Below are 24,493 nucleotides of genomic sequence, written 5' to 3'. Positions count from 1 at the left end.
GATGGAGGGGGCATATCGTAACCGAATGCAATAGTAGTATATTCAGATGTGAATTTAATAATTCACAGAAACTTTGCAATTCCAGGAAAGCGATTACTCTGCAGAAGTACAAAGCTCTTGGTTGCACACTGAGTCTAGTGCTATAAAAGGATTAGCTATTAACTTGCCTGCAACTCTATCTCATTCCCAGTTTTCTCTCCGTGCGTTTCCTCCATTCCTCACATCATCTCAAATAGGTTTATTATTACAACCCAATGTTGGAAATTTCTCTGTCCACCAGAGCTCTGCTGTGCTGGATCAGTTGTGCGTAGGGATGTAGTTGAAGCTGGGACAGGGAAAGGCTTGGGTTGGGCTCGGGTTGTACCAGCTGGAGCTACTGACCAGGGCTAAATCTGAAGCTAGCCAAAGTTGGATTGGGATTTCCAGGATTTTGATCAAGCGGCAATGACAATATATTTTCTGGTTTGAATGGTGTGTGAGTTGGATGGAAACCAGAGAAACTATTTCTCCTGTTCCGCTGCTGCCATTGAAATGGGTTCAAGAGGGTTGAGGGGAACTGCTGAAGAAACCTTGGCAAGTTGCTGCAGGGCATTTGTCAGATGGTTTACAAGATGGGTAGGATACACTGCGGGTGGAAGGAGTTTCATTTATTATTCCTATGATGTGGACATCATTGACAACACCAATAGTTATCATCGATCTCTAATTACAACTCGATTTAGGTTTATTATTGGCACATGTAGTGAAATACTTGTGAAAAGCTTTGTTTTGCATGTTATCCAATCAGACCAGATAATGCTATACATAAATATAATCGTCAAACTTAAGTCCAATAGATAGAGCAAAGGGAAAATGCAGAGTGCAAAATATAGTTCTCAGCATTATAGCATGTTTACTGAGGTACAGTGAAACGCTTTGTTTTTCATGCTATCTAATCACATCACATAATACTAGATATAGATACAATCAAATGAAACTCGAGTACAAGAGGTAGAGCAAAAGAAAAATATACAGAGTGCAGAATATATTTCTCAGCATTTTAGCGCAACAGTTCCAGAGACAACGTCTAATAGGGTAGAGGTGAATCGGACATTCCCCAGTTTATGAATACGCAGCATCTGAACAAGAGTCAATCACACTAGAGAGTCAGGAATCCCATTTTGAACAAGATGGAGTAGAAGTGGTTGACTCCATTCCCCCAAAGGACTTCAGTGGACCAGTTGGATTTCTATGACCATAGTGTCTTCCTGGAGACTATTACTGAGACTGATTTGTTCTTTAAATTTCCAAAATATTAAAAAAAAACAAGAATTTTTAATTCTGCAGCTGCCTCTGAGTAAAATAGTCAGTACTAATACTTAGTAATATATTAGTCAAGTCAAGTCACATTTATTTATATAGCACATTTAAAAAACAACTCTCGTTGGCCAAAGTGCTTTACATTTGTTATAAGAATAGCACAACAAAACAAACTACATACATATATACATGTAGCCCTCACTCAGAGGATGTCAGGAAAGGCTTGGGAGTATAGATAAGTCTTTAGTCTTGACTTAAAAGAGTCGATGGAGGGGGCAGTTCTGATGGGAAGCGGGATGCTGTTCCACAGTCTGGGAGCTGCAACCGCAAAGGCGTGGTCACCCCTGAGCTTATGCCTAGTCCGCGGGATATTCAGCAACCCCAAGTCGGCCGATCTGAGGGACCTGGAGGTGGTGTAGTGGGTGAGAAGACTTTTTATGTAGGTGGGAGCAAGCCCATTGAGGGCTTTGTAGACATGGAGGAGGATCTTGAAGTTTATACAGATCTGCACAGGGAGCCAGTGGAGAGAGGCCAGGATCGGGGTGATGTCCCTTTTTCGGGTGCCTGTCAAGAGTCTCGCTGCGACGTTTTGGACCAGTTGCAGGCGGGACAGGGAAGATTGGCTGATGCCGTTGTAAAGGGAGTTGCAGTAATCTAGGCGGGAGGAGATGAATGTGTGGATGATCTTTTCCAGGTCATCAAACTGGAGCAATTGTTTTATTTTAGCTATCGTTCGAAGCTGAAAGAAGTTAGCTTTTACCACGGCATTGACTTGTTTGTCATATTTCAGTGCTGAGTCAAATATCACGCCAAGGTTTTTGACGTGAGGTTTGAGTAGTGGGGTAAGGCTTCCAAGGCTGCCTGCTATCATTTTGATTGAGTCCGAGGGCCGAGAAGGATGACCTCAGACTTACTCTCGTTTAGTTGGAGGAAGTTCTGGGCCATCCAACACTTTATATCCTCGAGGCAGTGGATAAGGTTAAGTAGATTTGATTGGTTTTTGGGCTTCAGGGGGAGATAGAGTTGTGTATCGTCTGCGTAGCAATGGAAGGAAATGCCGTGCCTTTCAATGACTTGGCCTAAGGGGAGTATATACAGGGAGAAGAGAATGGGGCCAAGGATGGAACCTTGTGGAACCCCACAGCAGAGGCTAACTGGGGAGGAGAAAGAGTTGCCTATGTTAGTCGAGAAACTCCTACGTTTGAGGGAGGAGATGAACCAGCTCAGGGCAGTGCCATCAATACCAACCCCGTACCGGAGACGGCCAATTAGGATGGTGTGGTCGACAGTATCAAATGCTGCACTAAGTTCAAGAAGGAGCAGAATTGCACAGTCGCCGGAGTCAACGGTGAGCAATAGGTCATTGTGTACCTTCAGCAAGGCAGACTCTGTGCTATGGTGAGCCCTGAAACCTGATTGGAAAGTTTCCAAGATAGTGTTTTGGTGAAGGTAAGGTATAAGTTGATTTAAAATTACTTTTTCAAGGGCTTTTGAGAGGAAAGGCAGTTTAGAAATGGATAGTCATACCAATATTCAGGTAATAGTCTCCAGAAAGACACCATATGTCATAGAAATCCATCTGGTACACTGTGTGTGATCCAGAACCATGACAATTAAGTTAACCACCGCGCTGCTGGTAGCTCTTCTGCTCCAGCTGCCAATAAAATGGCTGCTCTGTCCTAGATCATGTTCAGCTGCAATAATTGTTGTTGGAGTTGCTCACATCCAAGCAGGCAGAGCGTGTTCTGTCAAATGACAACATGCAACTTGTAGGTGGTGGAAATGCCTGGGGTTGTCAGGAGTTGGTTAATATGTCAGTGAACCTCTTTGAAATGCAGAACAGATGCAACAGCTTCACCTGTAAGATTTTGTCAGGAGGATTTGAAGGGGAGTGTGACAAAGGCCAGACCAAAATAATGAAATACTGGGCTTTATCTCCAGAGGAATGGGAAATAAGTTACAGTATTAGCAACAGGTTGTGACTGGTCTCATTAAGTTTCTTTCATTTAACCTTTATGTTTGTCCTGCTAGTGATGTGGATTTGAGGATTGAACTAATTTGTTTTCCCTGGATCCCTTGGGTTCAATTAGCTGCAAGAACACACAAACCATTGGGCTGAGTGGTTAGGTCAGTGGCACTGAAATTTGAATGACTGTAGCATTGTCATTCTCCAACATCAAATTAATATCTATCCACAAGAAACACAGTCAAATAATTAATGTACTGCATAAGAGCAAGCTAAAATTATGAACATTCTGTTGAGCTCAGGCGTCTGAGTGTTCTAAGTAAAATGTAAAATACTGACTGTAAAAATATCTAATGTGCATCGGATGCATCACACGATAGTCAGTCACATCACATCATTTAAAAGAAAATGATACACATTTTGTGCCTTTCACAACCTAAGAACATCCCAAAACACTAGAACCAAGGTTGTAGTTTTGAGGTATTGTCATAGTTCAAATGTATGAAAAGCGGTCACAGATTCGTGCACCTCCTGATCCCAGCATAAGAATGTGATATGGAGCAGGCCATTCTCTTCTTCGATGTAGGTGATTGAGAGAGAAATATTGTCCATGGAAACAATGGATTACTCCACTGCTCTCTTCTGAAGTAATGTGTCCACCTGCGAGCATAGATGGGTCTGCGGCTGAGACGCAACTGGAAAGCAGGATCTTCCAGTGTGCAGTGCATTCACACTGGATTTAAGGCTAGATTTTCTTTTTTTCTTAGGTAGACACATGATAGGGAATGACTTGCTTCAGTTCCAGTCTTGTGGGGTCTGGGGTGGCCAAGGAGGCCAATGTGGGAACAAAGACTCTTCCTTAGATGGGTTAGGAGCTATCTGATAGGGTGCGTAGCTGCTTTAGTTTGTCAGGTGGTGTGCTCCTTCATAAATTATGTATGCGGCAGGCACAAGACTCCTTATATTATCTTTAATGCTTTTTCTCCATTTTAAGTGTCATGGACCAGAGGCTCCCAAGAATCAATGAGGGTATTGGATTTCTGCAGAGGTTTTGAGTCTTTAACTCTATGTCTTGTAATCCGTTCCTATGACAGAGCTTAGAATAGTGTCTGCTTCATGAATCTGGCCTTAAGTGTGCAAATGTCACAGCCTGCTTAGTGCAGCTGAAAGATTGAAGCTAAGGTTTCAGTGCTGGCGACATTGGCCTTGGAGGCATCAACATTGGATTGCTTTTCCCATCAGTCAGTGTGGAGGATTTTGTAGAACTTTGATAGTATTTTTCGAGAGGGTCACATCTCTCAGTCTGAGCTGTGATAACACTGAACACGTGTCTACTAAACTGTGAGTGGTTTTAGTTACCTGTCAGTGTCCTTAATGTGGTTTGAAAATATAGTTTGGAAATGCTATAGCTGTGTTGCCTTTGGTTTGGAAATGCTAACGCTGTGTTGCCTTTGGTTTAGAAATGCTAACGCTGTGTTGCCTTTGGTTTGGAAATGCTAAAGCTGTGTTGCCTTTGGTTTGGAAATGCTAAAGCTGTGTTGCCTTTGGTTTGGAATTGCTAAAGCTGTGTTGCCTAATTAAAGTTGCTTTGCCTAATTAAAGTTGCCTTGCCTAATTAAAGTTGCCTTGCCTTCTATATAATTAAAAGTCTAATCTTGACCACTTCCTGTTTGCGCTTTATATTGATTTTAGAACAAACGCTACGACGTACAACTGTGATTTTTGGCCATCTTATTCAGAGTCCCCCTCCGCTCATCAGTTGCCAAGGATTTTTCCCATCGATTAAAAATAAAAGAGTTATTAGTGTTTATAAAATGTTGAGATTCTCTCTCCTGTCAATCACGCCATGAAGGCCATGCCCCTTCTGGTGGGAATGTGGGGAGGGACTATAAAACCCAAAAGTGTGGGCGTGGCTCAGTCTCTGCAAGATGGAGGAGGGAGAGGTCACGACTCGATGTCTTTTTCGGCCTTGCACCCTGCTTGAAATGGTATGAAACGGCACTTGAATTTGGTGGCCTTGCACCCTGCTTGAAGTGGTAAGAAACTGCACTTGAATTTGGTGGCCTTGCACCCTGTTTGAAATGGAATTTCAAGGAATAGCCGTGAGTCAACTGCCAGCCCACCAGCCGTGAGTGAGTAAGCTGCCAGCACAACAGGCTTGAGTGACTGAGCTGCCAGCCCAAGAATCCATTCGGCCCGCAATGTCCATACTAGTCCTCTGGAAACCAGTCCCTTCAGCTCACAATACCCATACTAGCGTTCCAGAAAGCCACCCCCCCTCCCCCCCCACTGACCACCAATATTGAAATTAGTGGAAAGGTGGAATATTGGGTTTGGGGTCCAGCCCTCCTGTGTGATGCTGGGACCAACGGGGTTCCACATAGACTAGTATACTTATAAAACTCATCTTGTCCTCTTCCAGTTTGCGTTGTTTTTAAATTTAAGCAAAAATGGTACCTGATAGCGCTACGATTTTTCGCCACCTTACTCGCCATTCTCCTGCGCTGCAAGTGCAACAAGTTGTATTCCGATTGGTGAAATATTACAAAAGTTATTTGTCTGTCATTTGCCAGGACGGCAATGCCACTTCTGGCACCTGCTGTTAATCACCGGCGGGGAGAATAAAGCTGAAAGAGTGGAGTGAGCAGAGAGTGGTCTGTGTTCGCGGGCGGGGGCTGTGTTTGCGGGCAGGGGCGATGTTCGTGGGTGGCAACGGCAGCCACCACGACGAGCCTGGTGCTGCTGAATGAGTCCGGAGCCGATGAGTGTGGTCGGAACCAGGGCCAGGGGACTTTGAGTCCACACACCCCCCACTCCCCCTCCACACCCCCCACTCCCCCTCCCACGCCCCCTCTCCCCCACCCCCACATACACACCCTCCCCCCCACCGCACACACCCCTCCCCCCTCCCACATACACACCCTCCCCCACACCCCATCCCACTTCCCCACTCCCCCCCCCATCTCCCAAACACCCACTCCCCCCTCCCCCACACACGCCCCCGTCCCCCACACCCCCGTCCCCCACACCCCCTTCCCCCACACGCCCCCTCCCCCACAACCCCCTCACTCTCCCCCACCCACAACCCCTCACCCTCCCCCACCCCTCCTCTCCAACACCCCCTCACCCTCCCTCACCCACCCTCTCCCACACCCCACACCCACACCCCCCCTCACCCTCCACCACACCCCCCCTCACCCGCCTTCAATCCTGACTACAGGTGCTGTCTGTGTGGAGTTTGTACTTTCTCCTTGTTACCACATGGGTTTTCTCCGAGATCTTCGGTTTCCTCCCAAGTTTGTAGGTTAATTAGCTTGGTGTATATGTAAATTGTTCCTAGTGTGTGTATGACAGTGTTAGTGTGCGGGGATCGCTGGTCGGTGCGGACTCAGTGGGCCGAAGGGCCTGTTTCTGCGTCGTATCTCTAAACTAAACTAAAAAAACTATACTCATTTGCTATACCATTCTGCCTATTTCTCCAATTGTCTCAAGCCTATTCCCTTCCACAGTGTGTGCTCACTTAATACAAAACAAAATTACCTCTTTCCATACTTAACATTCACGATAAATGGTCAGTATCTAATTCTTGCAACTTTCTTGTATTCAATGCAAAATGTGCAATGGTTGGTAGATTGAATTCTCTGGTATTTCTAACAGGGAATAGTGGCACCAATAGTCCAACCAACCTCTGAGAACACTGGAGGGAAGAATAGGTGAAAGGCACCTATAAAAATGCAATTCTTTCTTTTAGTTGCTCCCTTGTAATATATCATATGGACATCGAAACATGTTTAGACCGAAGATAGACACAAAATGCTGGAGTAACTCAACGGGTCAGGCAGCATCTCTGGAGAAAAGGAATAGGTGTTGTTTCGGATCGAGACCCTTCTTCAAACGTGACCAAGACGTGTTTCTTCTCTCCTAAACACGTAGGTCGATGGGTTGCATTTTGTATGAGATGTGCTGCTTGCATCATGCATTTGCTGGTCACAACTTTATGTCAATTGTTTTGAAGATCGTGGAAGGTGAGGTTCCTTCACTGCCAGATCATTTCTCCAGAAATCTCAATGCAATCATGACAAGGTAAGTGTGTCTTCAACTGTCAGTAGTGCCCTGGATGTCATGGTGGGGATGATGCTGTTGATCACAAAGAAGGCTTGGCTTAACCCCTCTGGGGTGTCACTGTGGTGCATCTGACCGCAGATTCTGAGTCTGCGGTGGGTAAGCCAGTCTCACCGGAGGGTCCTCTGTCATCAGTCCGCGGTGGGTGAGCCTCTGTCATCTGACCAAGGCGACAGGATCCTCTGTCGTCGAAGGGGCTGAATCACTGTCAGCAACTTAATGATTTCTGCATTAAACTACTGGATTGCCCCCAATTTCATGGAATAACAACAGTGAGTTGTGACAACCTCTCCTTCCTCAGAACCACAAAATCCACCTCAATACAATGTAAGCTTGACGGTACAGCTGCTTATTCTCCACCAATGCATGGTACTTTTTTTCAGCATGTTACAAAAGAATCCATCACATCGACCATCAGCTGCAGAAATTCTGAAAATTCCATATATTGATCTACAGTTGCAGGTATTAAAAATAACCCCCTCATTAATAATCCACGCAATACTCACCTTCCAGGTACTTCATCAATTGCAATTGCAGAGATAATAAGTGTATTTAAAGTGTAGCTAGATAAGCACTTGAGAGATAGAAATTAGATTTGTGATTGAAGTAGGTAAGGAAAGAGAATGCAAGATACGAGGAGATGTCAGCTAGGCTTGAACAGAGGAGGCAGAAGGAAGATTTAAAGGTAGTGAATAAAATTATGGGAAACTATTATTGTGATGTATCGTGGTACAGTGAAAAGCTTTGTTTTTCAAATCAGATAATATAAATGCAATCAAGCCAAACCTAAGTACAATAGGTAGAGCAATGGGGAAGAAACAGAATGCAGAATATACTTCTCAGCATTGTAATAATAATAATAATAAATTTTATTTATGGGCGCCTTTCAAGAGTCTCAAGGACACCTTACAAAAATTTAGCAAGTAGAGGAAAAACATGTATGCGGAATGAAATAAATAGTAGAGACATGACTAGTACACAAATTAAAGACAGAATACAATTCAAAACACAATATGAGGCAATTCAAGCACAGATGAAAAGGGAGGGGGACGTGGGGCTAAGGATAGGCAGAGGTGAAGAGATGGGTCTTGAGGCGGGACTGGAAGATGGTGAGGGACACGGAATTGCGGATCAGTTGGGAGAGGGAGTTCCAGAGCCTGGGAACTGCCCTGGAGAAGGCTCTGTCCCCAAAACTGCGGAGGTTGGATTTGTGGATGGAGAGGAGACCGGCTGATGTGAATCTGAGGGACCGTGAGGGTTGGTAGGGGGAGAGGATGTCAGTGAGATATGGGGGGGCCAGATGGTGGAGGGTTTTGTAGGTGAGGACCAGGATTTTGTAGGTGATCCGGTGGGAGATGGGAAGCCAGTGAAGTTGTTTGAGGACTGGAGTGATGTGATGCCAGGATTTGGTGTGGGTGATGAGTCGGGCGGCTGCGTTCTGGACCAGTTGGAGTCGGTTGATGTAGGCGGAGCTGATGCCAAGGAGAAGTGAGTATCAGTTCCAGAGACAAAGTCTAACATTTACAATCTGGTTGAGATGAATGGGACAGTACCCTAGCTTATAGAAAGACCATTCAGTAAGCCTGATAATAGAGGGGCAGAACCTGTTCCTGAGTCTGACGGTGCATGCTTTCAAGCTTGTGTGTCTTCTGCCTGTTGGGAGCAGAAGGAATGACCAGGGCAAGACAGGTCTTTGATTATATTGCCTTGTGAAGTGTGGATAGAGTAACTGGTAGAGAATCTGGTCTGTGTGATGAACTGGACTACATCCACAGCTCATTGCAAATTGTTCTGGTCTTAGCCAGAACCATTCACAAACCAAGCTGCAATACAACCCTACAAGAAAAAGACTTGGTGCTGGAGTAACTCAGCAGGTCAGGCTCGCATGGATAGGAGTCGTTTCGGGTTGAAAGTGGGGGAGGGGGGGAGGAGAAGACTGGAAGAAGTGGGGGTGAGACAAAATCTAATAAGCGCTGGGTGGATACGTGAGGGACTTCTGATTGAAAGATGGTTGGACAGAGGCCAGAGATGAAAATACAAAGAATGTGAGATAATGATGAAAAATGCGTGAAATGTGGAAACTGAGGGAGGAATATAGGTGGAAGGGGACAGGGGAAGCTGAAAGGGAGAAATGAATGAGCATCCAGATAAGGCACAGGGAAGGGGTGGGGGGTGGGGGGGGGGGCAGGGGCAGGAAAGGTGGTTGTATGTGGGTTAATTACCTAAAATTGGAGAATTCAATGTTCATACCATGAGGTTGTCAGCTACACAAGCAGTTTACGTAATGCTGTTCCTCCACTTTGCGTGTGGCCTCACTCTGTCAATGGAGAAAGCACAAGACAGAAAGGTCAGTATGGGAAGAGGAAGGGGAGTTAAAGTGGTCAGCCACCTGGAGATCCTTGGGGGGATGGGGTGGTTTGGGTGTGAAGGGATGAGTGAACCATGGACTTCCAGATGGAGTGGGCTCTGTGGAAAGCTGAAAGGGGTGGTGATTGGTGACAGGATCAGGTGGAAAGTGGCAGATATGTTGGAGAATGGTGTGTTGGATGCGGAGGGAGGTGGGGTGAAAGGTTAGAACCAGGGCAACTCTATCCTTGTCCTATCTGGATGGACAAGGATAGAGTGGAACTGCAGGACACTGAGGAGATGATGGTGAGGAATCCATCTACAACAGTAGGTGGAAAAACCATGTTTATTGGAGAAAGAGGACCTCAGATGTCCTGGGAAAAGACATGTCTTGGGAGATGATGCAGTGGAGACGGAGAAATTGAGAGCAGGGGATGCCATCTTTACTAGAGACAGAATGGGAGGATATGTAGTGTCAATACCTATGGGATTGGTTGGGTTTGTACTCAACCCAACAGTGTGCTTTCTGTGGTGCATCTGTAGATTTTTTAAGCAGCAATCAATAAGAATGTGGAACCTCTTCCCACAGGAGGTGCTGTGGTGAATAGTACAGATGCATTTGTGGGGAAGCTAAATGAGGGGTAAGGCACTGGAATGTTATTGTGAAAAAAGATGCATGTGAGGAAGGTGTAATGAGACATACACATATGACCTATGACTGAATGGCCTACTTGTATAATATTCTAAAATACTCCTACTTTGATATGAGCGCTATATATCAAAACCACGTCATTTTCAAATCTGATTTGTCTGATTTTGACCTTGACATTGAAAGACACAGTTTTTGATTATCTACTCTGCACTCCTTTTCAATTTTCTTCCTTCAGCCCACACAGTATTTGGTCCCTGATGAAGCAGCAAGTCTGCCCCTCAAGCTTAATCAAATGCCTTGTATTTCTCAACACCGTTCCCCAGCTCTGGGAAGGAAATCCCCCACATCTGCCACACCATCCTCTTTTGGGATTGAGAGCTTTCTTACTGCACAATTTTCTTTTAACTTACTCTGCCAATATCCCCTTTCAGAGATGTCAATCCCGAGACATAGATTATGCATCATTGATTAAAAGATTAGAGGGCTTATGGGAAATGAAACTTCAACCAACGAGTGGTAGGAGTCTGGGATTTACCACCTGAAATGCTGGTGCAGGTTGAATTCCAAAATATATTTATAAACTCCTTGGATGGGCACTTGATGTGGTATTATCTAGAAGGCTGTGGCATAGAATTAGTCTTAAGGTTTTTTTTTTTATCAGCCAGCATTGAGAGAATAGGTGGAATGACCTCCTGACATAAATCTCCGAGATGTTAACACTGTTCAATTCATAATGTGGGAAAAAATGAAACGGCTTTTGGCATTTCTAAAACCCTCATTCTCATTATGTCAAAGGATTTAATTAATAACCACATAAATATGTGAAGAGGACAGCTTTAGTCCTTTTTATCGACAGGCTGGGAAGTGTTACAAGATCCTCATCCATTTACGAGCAGTTAAAGAGATGGGGAAACCACAAGAATAAAAACTTGACTGGTGTCATTGATACTGTCAAACAAATCTCTAAAATACATTCAGTTTTGTCAGCTTCTCCAGTTACTGACAGGACCTGTCATGTCAAGCAGTGATGGGAGGGTCATCGACCTAAAGATTTACTGACAGGACCTAAATTGGTCGACTGTGACAGATTGGTGATTGGAACTCAGAATTTCTATTATAACCATATAACCATATAACAATTACAGCACAGAAACAGGCCCTCGACCCTTCTAGTCCGTGCCGAACACGTATTCTCCCCTAGTCCCATATACCTGCGCTCAGACCATAACCCTCCATTCCTTTCCCGTCCATATAACTATCCAATTTATTTTTAAATGATAAAAACGAACCTGCCTCCACCACCTTCACGGGAAGCTCATTCCACACAGCCACCACTCTCTGAGTAAATAAGTTCCCCCTCATGTTACCCCTAAACTTCAGTCCCTTAATTCTCAAGTCATGTCCCCTTGTTTGAATCTTCCCTACTCACAGTGGGAAAAGCTTATCCACGTCAACTCTGTCTATCCCTCTCATCATTTTAAAGACTATCAAGTCCCCCCTTAACCTTCTGCGCTCCAAAGAATAAAGCCCTATTAAAGTAGCACTAGATTTTCTTGTGTAAGAATAATCTATACTCTGTCAATTGTAAGTGAAAACATATTGTTAGAGAGTACATACATTATATTTCACATGCTAGGAGAGACCAACAGCTTTTCTTTTAGACATTCCTTTTATTTAATGAGTTGTGAGTGAGGCTGGTGATGGAAAGTCTGCATCAATTTCACCTATCTGACTGCCATTATAAACATGCTGATATGCCTTATTCCATTGCTACAAATGAGGTTCATCCTTGTGCTTTGAGTTTCCTGTTTTGTCCCAGCGATGCATTGTCAGACTGGTTATATCCCTAACCAGTCTGGAGAAAGGTCTCGACCCGAAATGTCACCCATTCCTTCTCTCCAGAGATGCTGTCTGTCCCACTGAGTTACTCCAGCTTTTTGTGTCTATCTTCGGTTTAAATCTGCATTTGCTTCTTATACATTTTGTCTGCTCCACTACAAAATCTCCTCAAGGTATGTCTGCTTTGAAGAAGTTCTCCTCCTCTCTCTGACGAGAGTTCTGCAACATCCTCTCTCGCTATTCCCTCTCTGTGATTCCTGCTGCACTCCGACTCTACAACCACATTTTAACCCAGACTCGCTACCACATCCACGTGTGTTTTCTCGGTGCTTGCCTGCGCCTCCATCTTCTACCTCGGGGATTCCAGCTCCGATTCCAGACATCCCAGTTCTTTATCTCTCCACATCACTGTCTATATCTCTCGTTTCCCTTATCCCTAACCAGTCTGAAGAAGGGTCTGAACCTGAAACGTCACCCATTCCTTCTCTCCAGAGATGCTGCCTGTCCCTCTGAGTTACTCCAGCTTCCTGTGTCTATCATGATTTGTGATTTGGGGGGAAAGCTTGTGGACCAAGGGTTTCTATGTGCTTGCTTTCCTTTGTCTGGTTTCTCTGCTACGGGGATGTTTTGAAAATGCCTTGGAAAGTTACTGCAATGCTTCTTGTGCAGTTGTGAAGGAGGAAGTGAATGCTTCAAAGGGAAACCTTGTTTTCAATGGTTTCATATTTTAATGATCAGCCTAGAAATTAAAAAAAAAAACACTACAGATTGTGGAAATTTGAAGAAAAATGCTGGAAAAACGTAGGATGGAGAATTTGTGGAAAGAGAAATAATGCAGTTGAAGATTCTTGAATTCCCAGCTTTTAATTATTCACACACAATTGCTTGTAGCTTTATTTGTTTGATATTTCTTGGATTTGTTGGATTCCTCTATATTTGCCTTTGCATTGCATGAATATTGAAAGTATTGCCATATCATGTTTTAATGATTGTTTTTCCTCTGTTATAAATTGCAGAACATAAAAAGCAAGTTCTCAAACATATCCATGAAAGACAAAATGATAAGCTCCCAAAAAGATGCTCTGCAAATAAAGAAAGCCTTGTAAGTAAGAACTCATACATTTGATCTCTATGGTAGCCTTCATTGTTCTAATACTGGAGCCTGAAGACTCATTATAGGGTGGGGTGGGTTGAACGCACTAGGGCAATCAAAACATATCAAGGAAGTGGGTTTGAAGTCAATGATGGGTAGTGGATGTTGGAATGACAGCAGATAGACTGGATGCTTTGAGGGACAATGGGAGCATTGAGGTGTGGTGGTTGGAGGTATCGGGGGCTCCTAGTTATTCAAGTGCTCTGTTGTTGTTGGAGGTGGAGATTGCGAATTGCTGCTCCCAGATCCAGCAGCATATCGCATCCTCACATCTGCATGGAGTTTGCATCTGTTATTTAATGGCTTTTCCTTGTGTGCTCCCATATCCTCTGATGTCCCATAGTTGTTGGAATTGGTGACTAATTGGCCACTCTCATGTGTCGCTGGGTAGTAAAGTCTGGAACGCAATTGATGGGAGTGAGAGGAGAATAGAATGGGATTAGTACAAATTAGTGCTTGATGATTGGCATGGATTCATATTTCCCTGCACTCCTCTGCTCTGCAGCACTCCCCAGAGCCCTGCCATGCACTGTGTAAGTACTGCCCTGGTTTGACTTCTCAAAATGCAACACCTTGCACTTATCTCTATTAAACTTCCTTAATCATTCCTCAGTCCACCTGCCTAACTGATCAAGATCCTGCTACAATTTATGCTAACCATCTTCGCTATCTATGATGCCACCCAGTTTCATGTCATCTACAAACTTGCTAATCATGCCTCATATCTTCTCATCCAAACTGCTGATATGAACCACAAACAGACAAAGGACCAGCACTGATGTCTGAGGCACACCACTTGTCACAGGCCTCCAGTCCAAAAGACATCCGTCCATCATCCCTCTGTGCTTTCTTCCATGAAGCTAATTGTCTGTGCATTCCGCTAGTTCTCCCTGCTATCTAACATTCCAGAGCAGACTACCACGCAATACCTTATCAAGTGCCTTGCTGGTCCATATAGACGTCTATGGCTTTGCCCTGATCAATCGTTTTCGATACTTCCTAAAAAAAACTCAGATTGACGAGGTATGGTCTCCCGCATACAAAACCATGCTGACTATCCCCAATTAGACAATAGACAATAGGTGCAGGAGTAGGCCTTTGGCCCTTCGAGCCATCACCGCCATTCAATGTGATCATGGCTGATCATCCCCAATCAGCACCCTGTTCCTGCGTTCTCCCCATATCCCCCGACCGCTATTTTTAAGAGCCCTATCTAGCTCTCTCTTGAAAGCATCCAGAGAACCTGCCTCCACCTCCCTCTGAGGCAGAGAATTCCACAGACTCACCACTCTGTGAGAAAAAGTGTTTCCTCGTTTCCGTTCTAAATGGCTTACTCCTTATTCTTAAACTGTGGCCCCTGGTTCTGGTCTCCCCCAATATCGGGAACATGTTTCCTGCCTCTAGTGTGTCCAAGCCCTTAATAATCTTATATGTTTCAATGAGATCTCCTCTCATCCTTCTAAACTCCAGAGTGTACAAGCCCAGCGACTCCATTCTCTCAGTATATGACAGCCCCGCCATCCCGGGAATTAACCGTGTAAACCAACGCTGCACTCCCTCAATAGCAAGAATGTCCTTCCTCAAATTAGGGGACCAAAACTACACACAATGCTCCAGGTGTGGTCTCACTAGAGCTCTGCACAACTGCAGAAGGACCTCTTTGCTCCTATATTCGGTTCCTCTTGTTATAAAGGCCAACATGCCATTACTTTCTTCACTGCCTGCTGTACCTGCTTGCTTACTTTCATAGATTGATGTACAAGGACCCCCAGATCCCGTTGTACTTCCCCTTTTCCCAACTTGACGTCATTTAGATAGTAACCTGCCTTCCTGTTTTTGCTACCAAAGTGGATAACCTCACATTTAGCCCCTGTATATTCAGTGCATATTTATCTTATCCCTCAGAATACTCTCCAGTAACCTGCCTACCACAGACGATAGACTCTATGTGAAGATGAATGGTGAAGGGAAACAAGACAGTTGGAATCGACAGATTACAGAAAACATATCGGAAAGGCATTTTGTCCATATCTATTTAGCCAGCAGATTTTTTAAATCTTAGGTGGCCGAGGCAAGATTTAGTGTGAATATATCTGATGCCCCATTATAATATTCAAATGACCACTCTGCTTGTTGGAGAGGATTAAACCTTTGAAATCCCACTGACATTTGATGAAGCTGGAAAGGCCGATTGAGGTTTGCATTTCAGAATCCAATCCAAATTCTCTGTGTCTACGAATTGAAAAATCCCTTCTAATTTCAATGATCAAACTGACGCACTAAATGAGAACAACTGCAACCTGAGATATGATCAAGAACTTGAAAGTGGTTATCTGTAAAACAGGGCTATAACTAAATTGTGGGATTTAAATGCTTCATTACTGAATATTGAATAGCTGGGAGTGATTACAGAAAGGGTCTTGGGTATTTCAATGGGTGTCACGGAGTGCACGGTTGATTAACGTTGAGATCGACTATTGCAAGTTAATAGTCAAGCTCGATCCTACGCTGTTCATAGTCTGTACAATACAATACAATACAATTCAATTTATTGTCATTTCGAGCCTGCACCGCCATTCAATATGATCATGGCTGATCATCCAACTCCGTATCCTGTATGTTTTACACACATATTTAAACCTGTTACCCTTTGGCACTTTTAATCACACTGCTAATCCTTGTGATTTATAAAATTGCCTGCTTCTAAGTACTACATTTAATGTGCGGCCAATAATATCTTACAATGTCAATCCATTGTTCAACATGTGAGTGATATTAAAGATTGTAAAGGCAGTGAGAGTTCTCTGGGCCAGAGGCTCAGACCCTGGGGGTGATGTACTCTAACTAATAGAATCTGTGCTGCTTGAAATAAATTATAAATTATTTTTGACTGTGGCTGGTTTGGTAACCTTCTTGCCTCCAAATTAAGAGTTTGGATTCAAATCCCTCTTTAGAGATGAGAGAATAGAAAGTGTAGAAGTGTGCTATGTTAGAGGTGCTGCCCTTAGGTGAGATATTACGTTGAAGCCACATCTGCTCTTTCAGTAGGAGATAAAGGGACCCATGGCGCTATTTCAATAAAGATCAGGGCTGTTCTCCTTTGTATTCTGGGGAATATTCACTCTTGACTTTCATCATCAAACCGAAGAAAGGTTGGCCATTATTACTGTGGTGATTGTGGGAATTTGCCATGTGCAACTTGGCTGATGTATTTCCTACCTTGTATAGCTACTACACCTCAGGTTTTGTCAAATCCTTTGAAAGGGCTGGTTGGACTGTGGTAAATCATTCTCTCTCTTACTATTTTAATTATATTGATTTGAATATTGCACAAAATGTATTGATATCCCTTGGTCTTAGTCCCTTACCAATGTTGGAGTAAGGAATGTAAACCATTATTAAAATAGATTCTCTTCTCAAAAACAGTTCCCTTTTTATTGGAATCATTACATCTTGTGAGACAAACATAGAAACATAGAAAATAGGTGCAGGAGTAGGCCATTCGGCCCTTCGAGCCTGCACCGCCATTCAATATGATCGTGGCTGATCATCCAACTCTGTATCCTGTACCTGCCTTCTCTCCATACCCCCTGATCCCTTTAGCCACAAGGGCCACATCTAACTCCCTCCTAAATATAGCCAATGAACTGGCCTCAACTACCTTCTGTGGCAGAGAGTTCCAGAGACTCACCACTCTCTTGATTACAAGAAGTAATTTTCAAGAATTCTTCTATCATGCAGCTTTTGTTATTATGGAGTTTACTGACAGTATGTTGCAGTCTAATGGTAGAATAATTGTTGTTACGCAAGCAATGAATTAGTGTTTGAATGTTCTAGAACATGCCGATATCTAGAAGAAGTTAGATGAGAAATCATTAACAGGGTGAGAAATCAAAAGACCCTTTAGTTGTGGTCTAAGATATTTTCATGCTTGTATTCAAATCCTCGTACAATAAATGCTGACATATATTTGTTCCTGCTAATTGGCTGTGCATCTTAATTCTACCGTACAAAGGCTTATGTATAAGACACTCCAGTTGAATATCAACTTTCTCAGTTTCCCTGGAGACACGAGATTGCTGATGCTGGAATCGTGAACAAAACACAAATTGCTGGAGGACCTCAACCTGCCAGGCAGTATCTGGGGAGGAAATGGAGAGGTAATGTTTCAGGTCGGCACCCTTCTTCAGACTGATGACCCCTAGTTATTACATATTTCAATATTCTGCACTAAAGCCTTGGCCTTTCTCTTTAAAAGTCTAAATTTCCCCTCATCAGAAATTTGCCTCCCCTCTCCATCCTGAAGTTATTCAGTGTAAAGTCTTAATTGCGGCCCTTATATAATTAGCTAGAGCACTGGTCCAAGCTCAACTTTCTATCTACATCTATGTTCCTGCCTGAAAGTAGAGGTATGTGGATTGATAAATAGTTACCAGATATAATATTAAGAGTAGAACAGCTCCTTCTTGGGTAAACATGACTGATTATGTGCAAACATAATAAAATTCATCCAATTGGTTCAGTTCAGTTACTGAATTACAGTTACAGTGTATTCACGGCAGCACTTGATGGATTTTGAATAGTAAGGGAATAGAGGAATATAGATTCAATGCAGAATAGTGGCACTAAGGTAAAATAAGGTTGACACCAGAAGTAAGAGGATATAGTTAAGGGAGAATGTCAAAAAGATTGGGTAAAGGGAATACTGAGGGGCGAGTTGAAAATTAACATTAAAGCAATTTGATTGGGTAGGTACATACAGAGGAAGAAGTTTGATCGCTATTGCTAAATGGGCTGCTGAATGTACTCTTCACGGCACACTTGGTCTCATGGACCATGTGATTATTGAGAAATGAGTACAGCTGGTGGCTGATATTCTTGTATGTGTTCAAACTTGCAGCCAAAGAAGAATGTCTCCTCTCTTAAGACCTTTCTGCTTTGGAAGAGCCCATTACATGTCATAATCAAAAAATATAATAGGAGTTCCATGAGATGCTACTTGTCATGGAGAAAGGCAGAAAAGTGCATGGCTGAGGTGATGAGCACTGATGCATGTGAGGGGAGGTTAAGTACATAGCAGAGAGAGGAGTAAAACGAGTGGAGCGTCGACAGCGGTGAGGCGTCGGCGACGGTGAAGCCTCGCGATGATGGGGCCTCGGCGTGTGGTGAAGCCTCGCCGTGGCAGTGATGCTTCGTGGGTTGACCTGTGATTGACAGTCGATGAGAGCATGAAGGACCACCGTGAGGGGGGGAGGGGAAGAATAATGGAGGACCCAGCGTGTGGGGGATCTCCATGAGGGGGGAGGGGAAGAACAATGGAGGACCTGGCATGGAGGATCACCGTGAAGGAGGTGGGGGGAGAACAAAGGACAATTGGGTACCTGGCGTGGGGAAACCGCTGTGGGGGGGGGGGGGGGGAGAGAGAACAAAAGGAGTGCTTTGTAACTTTGTCAGCGTCGTATGTGTTTGCTATTTGTATACATTGGGTAAATTGACAATAAAGTATTCCATTCCATAAAAGACTGTGCAGAAAGCATCTGATTAACAGGGAGCTAGCTAGCTCTGGCAGAGCAGAAGCATGGATCAGGTGGACCAAATGCTTTTTGATCAAATATTATTGCTGGATAATCAGGTAGCCATTGACCCTCAAATTACAACATGTGTTATTCAATTAAGTAAAGCTCTTGAAATTAACTGATCTTTCTTAGGGATACCCCTAAGTAGTATTTAAATAGAATAAAAATACTCCATAGGATTCACAAATAGTCACATTTCAAAATTTTGTATCATCTTTGTTCTGGCACTTGGCTGCTAATTAGAGCGAGAGCATCATATTGCAAAAACTATTTCACAAATCTCTAAATATAAATCAAATTAAAATAATTTAAAACAAATGTAGTCAGAGCAAGACATTTCGACATTTAGATTTCAGATACTAATTACAAACTGGAATATGATTTTCATGAAATTTACAATTATGAAGGAATAAGTAGCAAACCGTGGGTGTTATCTGGCTGGGCAATTAGAAGGAGAATTGGCAACATGTTAATTGGAGGGAATGCATATTATAATCACAAGCTGTTGAATTGAATTTGCATGAATAATTACCACATAAATCACACACTTGACTACAAATGGTTTGAAGTCATATTCCAAAACATATACATTGATCAACTGAGAATACCCGCGCATAAATTAATTTGTCTTTGTTCCCTGTTAACAGCCTGTGTTTCATTTAACTTTTTTACATCCCATATTTTTTCGATGAACATCTTTGATTTACTATCTAAACAGGCAGGCATGCCCAGGGATCTGACTGGGGGTGGGGATTGGTGGTCAGGGATGGTTGTTTTGTGTTTGGACTGATTTCAAAGTCTAGGACTGGGATCTGCAGACATGAGGTCAAATTGCTTCCTAGCAACTGGTGAATTTAAAGTCAATTAATTACATAAATATGGAATTAAAAGATGGTCATGGTAATTGTGTCGGTGATGCCGTTGCTTACTGGAAAAACTAATTTCACTCATTAATGCCGTGTAGAAAGGAATGCTATTGATTTTTAACTGTTGTCTGAAATGATCCATTTGGTGTAACAGTTGGACATGCAAACTATTCTGCACCTTATTGTATTAATTTAAGAGCTATTAAAGATGGTCAATAAATGATGGTTTTGCCAACTAGGCTCATTTCTCACAAATGAATCTGATCTTGAAATTAAAGTCAAGTGCTGTTTTAGTGTTTCACCATAGTCTATGCTGCATCACTTTGAACTTGAGAAATTGTGTCAGTCACAAAGTACTGCACAACTTTTAGAGTTTTAGTCATGACAACTGGAATCTCAGTTTGTTTGGAAAAGTGATCACTGACAACAGGCACTAATTCAATTGGGTTATTTTCAAATGTTTCATAAACCATGAGAACAAAGCTCTGGAGATTTCTCAAAACTTCACTTTCAGCATTTTAATGTCTCGAAAGGAGACATAATTTGTCATTAGTATATGTATAAAGCTCGATGTAACTAGAATGATATAAAAACATTTCAGAAACTGAAAAAGATGCCAAGTAAAAGCATATAGTAAATAAGAGGGGAATATCTGAGTCATCAGTGCATTGTAACACGTGTGATTCTTGTATTTAATGGCGAGCCAAGCAATCCCATTTATTTTAACTGAGACTTACAGAACTACAGATGCTGATTTATCAAATAAAACCTGATTTAAAAAAATAAAGTGCTGGAGTAACTCAGTGGGTCAGACAGCGTTCCCGGAGGACATGGATCGGTGATATTTTGCATTGAGACCCATCTTCAAACTCATTGTGGTGATGGGAGGGAGAAAACTGGAAAAGAGGTGGGGCCAAACAAACCTGGCAAGTGATAGGTGGGACTAGTGTAGGTGGGACATGTTGGTCAGTGTGGGCAAGTTAGCCGAAGGGCCTATTTTCACGTTGTATCACTCTATGACTCTCTGATAGGAGGATACAGGTGAGAGGGATTTGATTGGCAAGTGGGTGGCCAATGACTTGGTATGATAAGGGGCCCATAAGATGTCAGATAAAGAGAAGAGAGGAGTGAAATGTAAAGCCAGAGGAAGGGACATAGGTTGAAATGGAAAAGGGGGGGGGGCACGATAATTGGAGAAATGGATGTGTACCAGGGTGGGCCATAGGAAAGTGGGGGTGTTATCTAAAATTTGTAGAATTCAGTGCTCATACTGTTGGGTTGTAAGCTACCAAAACGGAATATGAGGTGACCTATTGTTTTGCAATGGTACTGGGGTTTTTTTCTTCCCGTTTATAACCATGCCTACTAAACAAATAGTTGCCTGCTCGTTAGCCTAAATTTTAAAGATGATAATCATAACCATAAAGTTAATTTTTAAAAAGTGGAGGGTCAGGCTTTCATCATGTGGTTTTGACATTGAAAATTTGACAGGTTAATTTATTCCGATCCCTAATGAGAGGCTGGATAAAGAAATGATGAATTAATGTTGAATATCTACTGTAAGGTAATTCAGCAAGCTTAAATACTGCTTTATTTTCTCTTGGGTATAGACTGAATGCCAAATGTCAGATAATTGTTTTGATTAAAGAACTATGGTTAAAGGGTTTAAAAGGTAAATTTATTTTGGAGAAATGATCCAAGTATCATGTAATGCTATTGTTGTGGGAATCCCCACGTTTTTTAAAGTTGGTAAAAAAATTAAAACTTGCATTTCTATAGCAACTTTCACATCTTCTGCAGAATATTCCAAATTGCTTTTCTGCTGAAGATCATGTTCATTGTCAGATGTTCTCGTGCAATGAGGTACAGGTATAATGAAAAATCTTGCAGCAGCACTTCAGACAAACACACAAAAATAAATTATACAAAATATTTACATAAATTGACAATTTTTGGATATGGAGTTTGTTGAATGAACACTACTGCATAGTCCAATAAATTGATTCATTGGAGGACAGAAGTGCATCCCTCTGTTTCTAGGTCTTCTTTCTATTGAAAAAAAGGTAACCTGCATAATTACAACCATTTGGCAAATGGCATAAAATAAAGACATAAATGCTTGTAGCAGCTGTCATCTTATTCATCCTGCTTGTGGAGGGCAAGTAAAAGCAAAACATTGTTTGCAAATTATGAATTTTTAATTGGCAATACAGTTGACAGGACTGCTGGGTTAGCATGAATATTGTTTGAAACATAACAATCGCATTAATTCCGAATGAACCACACTTCCTTTCGGTAACTAGTTGACAAAGAAAGACATGAGCAAAGAACAATTAACTTTGTCAGCTTGGAGTACACATCCTTTTCTCCCTAACTGGGTCTTGAATTTTGCTTTATCTTAATTAATGTTACCTGAGCTAAAAACTTTGGGATTTCTTTTTGACTTAAAATCTGGCTGTGCTATAAAAACAGAAAAAAATAAATGAGTAGATGCTTATGTCTGACTCCCACATATGAATAATGAAATGATATAAAGTTTTTGTATGTGGTGATCTATACAAATGTGTAATGCTCCATGGTTCTGTCCAGTTTTCTACATTTAAGCTGATGGTTAATAAATTCCAGAAGGCAAAACAATATGTGGGCATTGGTGATCATAACTTCAAGGAGACCTTTGTAAAATTATATGAAAGTATGAAAGACATAGAAAGGGCAGTGTCAGAACCTTCTCCATTTGGCGGAACTGTAAAAAAAAAACTAGATAGCATTGCTTTAAGGTCAGAGGGGGAAAGTTTAAAGATGATGTGCGGGACAATTTTTACAAAGTGGTGGGTCCCTGAAACATGCTGCCAGGGATGGTGGTGAAATCAGATATGATAGTGACATTTAAGAGGCTTTTAGATAGGTATGTAGCAGAACCTGCTATTGCTCGCAGGTTGTCGAACCCTGCGGTCGGGTGCCTCGGGCATGTGACACTGGGAGGGGCTGCGTTTTTGCGCGCTTTCTGGGCGATGCCCCTTCAGTCGCTCTAGACCACCGTTGTGGCTGGATCAGTTTTGTTGGTTGTGTGAGACCAATCGTTAGTTTAAACGTTTTACGATTAAAACTTTTTATTTAAACGATCGACTCTCATCTCTACCCGCCAAAGGTACATGGATATGCGGGAATAGAGGGATGTGGATCACATGCAGGCAGGGGATATTAGTTCAACTGGGCATCATATTTGGCACAAATTATGGGCCAAAAGGCCAGTTCCCGTGCTGTGCTCTTCTATGTTCTAAGAGGCTTGTCGTGAAATAAAAACGATAATTAATGCATGAGGCAATGGGGAATTATTTGTTGTTGGTAGTGAGCTCAGAAACATATGTTTAGCAACCATGCAATTTGATTATCATCTTAGGATAACTGGCTTAAATATTATGCTTAATTTATTTGCTAACTCCCGGGTGTACATTGTTAAGATTAGCGTACGCCAAAGCAAAATATTAGGGATAAACTCTGAAGTAAAATGGGAAATGCTGGAAATACTCAGTGGGCCAGGCAGTATCTGTGGAGGGAGAAACTGAGAAACGTTTTCATGTTGCTGAGCATTCAGTAGAACTTGAACACGTTTGTGATTAAAAGTGATTTTTGTAATTTATAAATTGGTTGTTGTTTCTCCTGCCTTGCTAAAGCTGCTTTAAAACTACTTAATTGGATGTGACGTACATTGAGAGTCTCTGCGGTTGTAATAGTGGATATAGAAATGCAAGAGTTATAGTTTTATTCTGTTTTTCTAGTCAGAAGAAAGTTCACCTTCAAACACTACGTGAGCAGTCTGAAATCCAGAAAATGACTCCACGAGAGAGGATGAGACTTCGAAAATTGCAGAGTGCAGATGAGAAATCTAAGAAATTGAAGTATGTGCAAAAATGCAGCATTCATTTTGTTTGAGGAGGTGAAGCACTTAGTGCTCAGAAACGTTAATTATTTGTTTTGTATCCTCGCCATATCAAGCGATATGAAGATTATATGATTATATGTGACCTTGGATCACCAATAACAAACCTCAGCATGTGGATCCTTCTCAAAAATTCATTCAAAAAATGACAATTTAATTAACCAATATTTCTTGAAATCCTTGGTAATCTCAAGAGAGGGGAATATTCAACTTTGGCATCAGCACCACATGCAGAGCAATTGCATGGCAGTGAGCCACTACAGAAGAGTAAATATACATCAGCCACTGATTATGCTTTATTAAAATCAAAAGAACAAAATGCTGGGATGTGAGTATAACTATTGGCCTAAACTCTCACGGCCCACCCACTACCGCAATCATACATGAAATGAAATGAAAGAAATGAAGAACATGATTTTTCTCCCAACATTACCTGATGTTCTTTATTCCTCTCAATATTTAAAAAAAAATCTAACTGATTATTGATCAAGTTACATGCCAAGAATGCTCATTTTTACTCTTATGTCTGAATATCAGGTTGGAACTTCTACATAGTGTTTAACTTTGAGCATAGATGATTGTTGCTGGATTATTTTATCCAAAGCCCCAATGTCACTCCCATCATTAGTTTGAAAACTATGGTAAATCACATTAAAGTTTTTTTTCCCCAATAAGAATAAATCCAAATTCCGTTGTCATCCAGACAATAGTTATGACTCTGTGCGTCGTGCCCT

General features: G+C 42.3%; 1 protein-coding gene across 1 annotated transcript in view; it reads left to right on the top strand.

Annotated features, from left to right (window-relative positions):
* Positions 1-24,493, top strand: part of nek11 (NIMA related kinase 11) — a 254,128-nt gene that overhangs the window by 126,783 nt on the left and 102,852 nt on the right. The window contains exons 7-10 of the mRNA XM_033048704.1: positions 7,199-7,348; positions 7,771-7,849; positions 13,241-13,326; positions 23,599-23,718. Coding sequence (XP_032904595.1) covers positions 7,199-7,348; positions 7,771-7,849; positions 13,241-13,326; positions 23,599-23,718 — 435 coding nt within the window. The remainder of the gene's footprint in view (positions 1-7,198; positions 7,349-7,770; positions 7,850-13,240; positions 13,327-23,598; positions 23,719-24,493) is intronic.

Source organism: Amblyraja radiata, chromosome 2, assembly GCF_010909765.2.
Source record: "Amblyraja radiata isolate CabotCenter1 chromosome 2, sAmbRad1.1.pri, whole genome shotgun sequence".
Classification (NCBI taxonomy): Eukaryota; Metazoa; Chordata; class Chondrichthyes; order Rajiformes; family Rajidae; genus Amblyraja; species Amblyraja radiata.
Note: the sequence above shows the minus strand (reverse complement) of the source record. Positions and strands in the feature narration are given on the sequence as shown.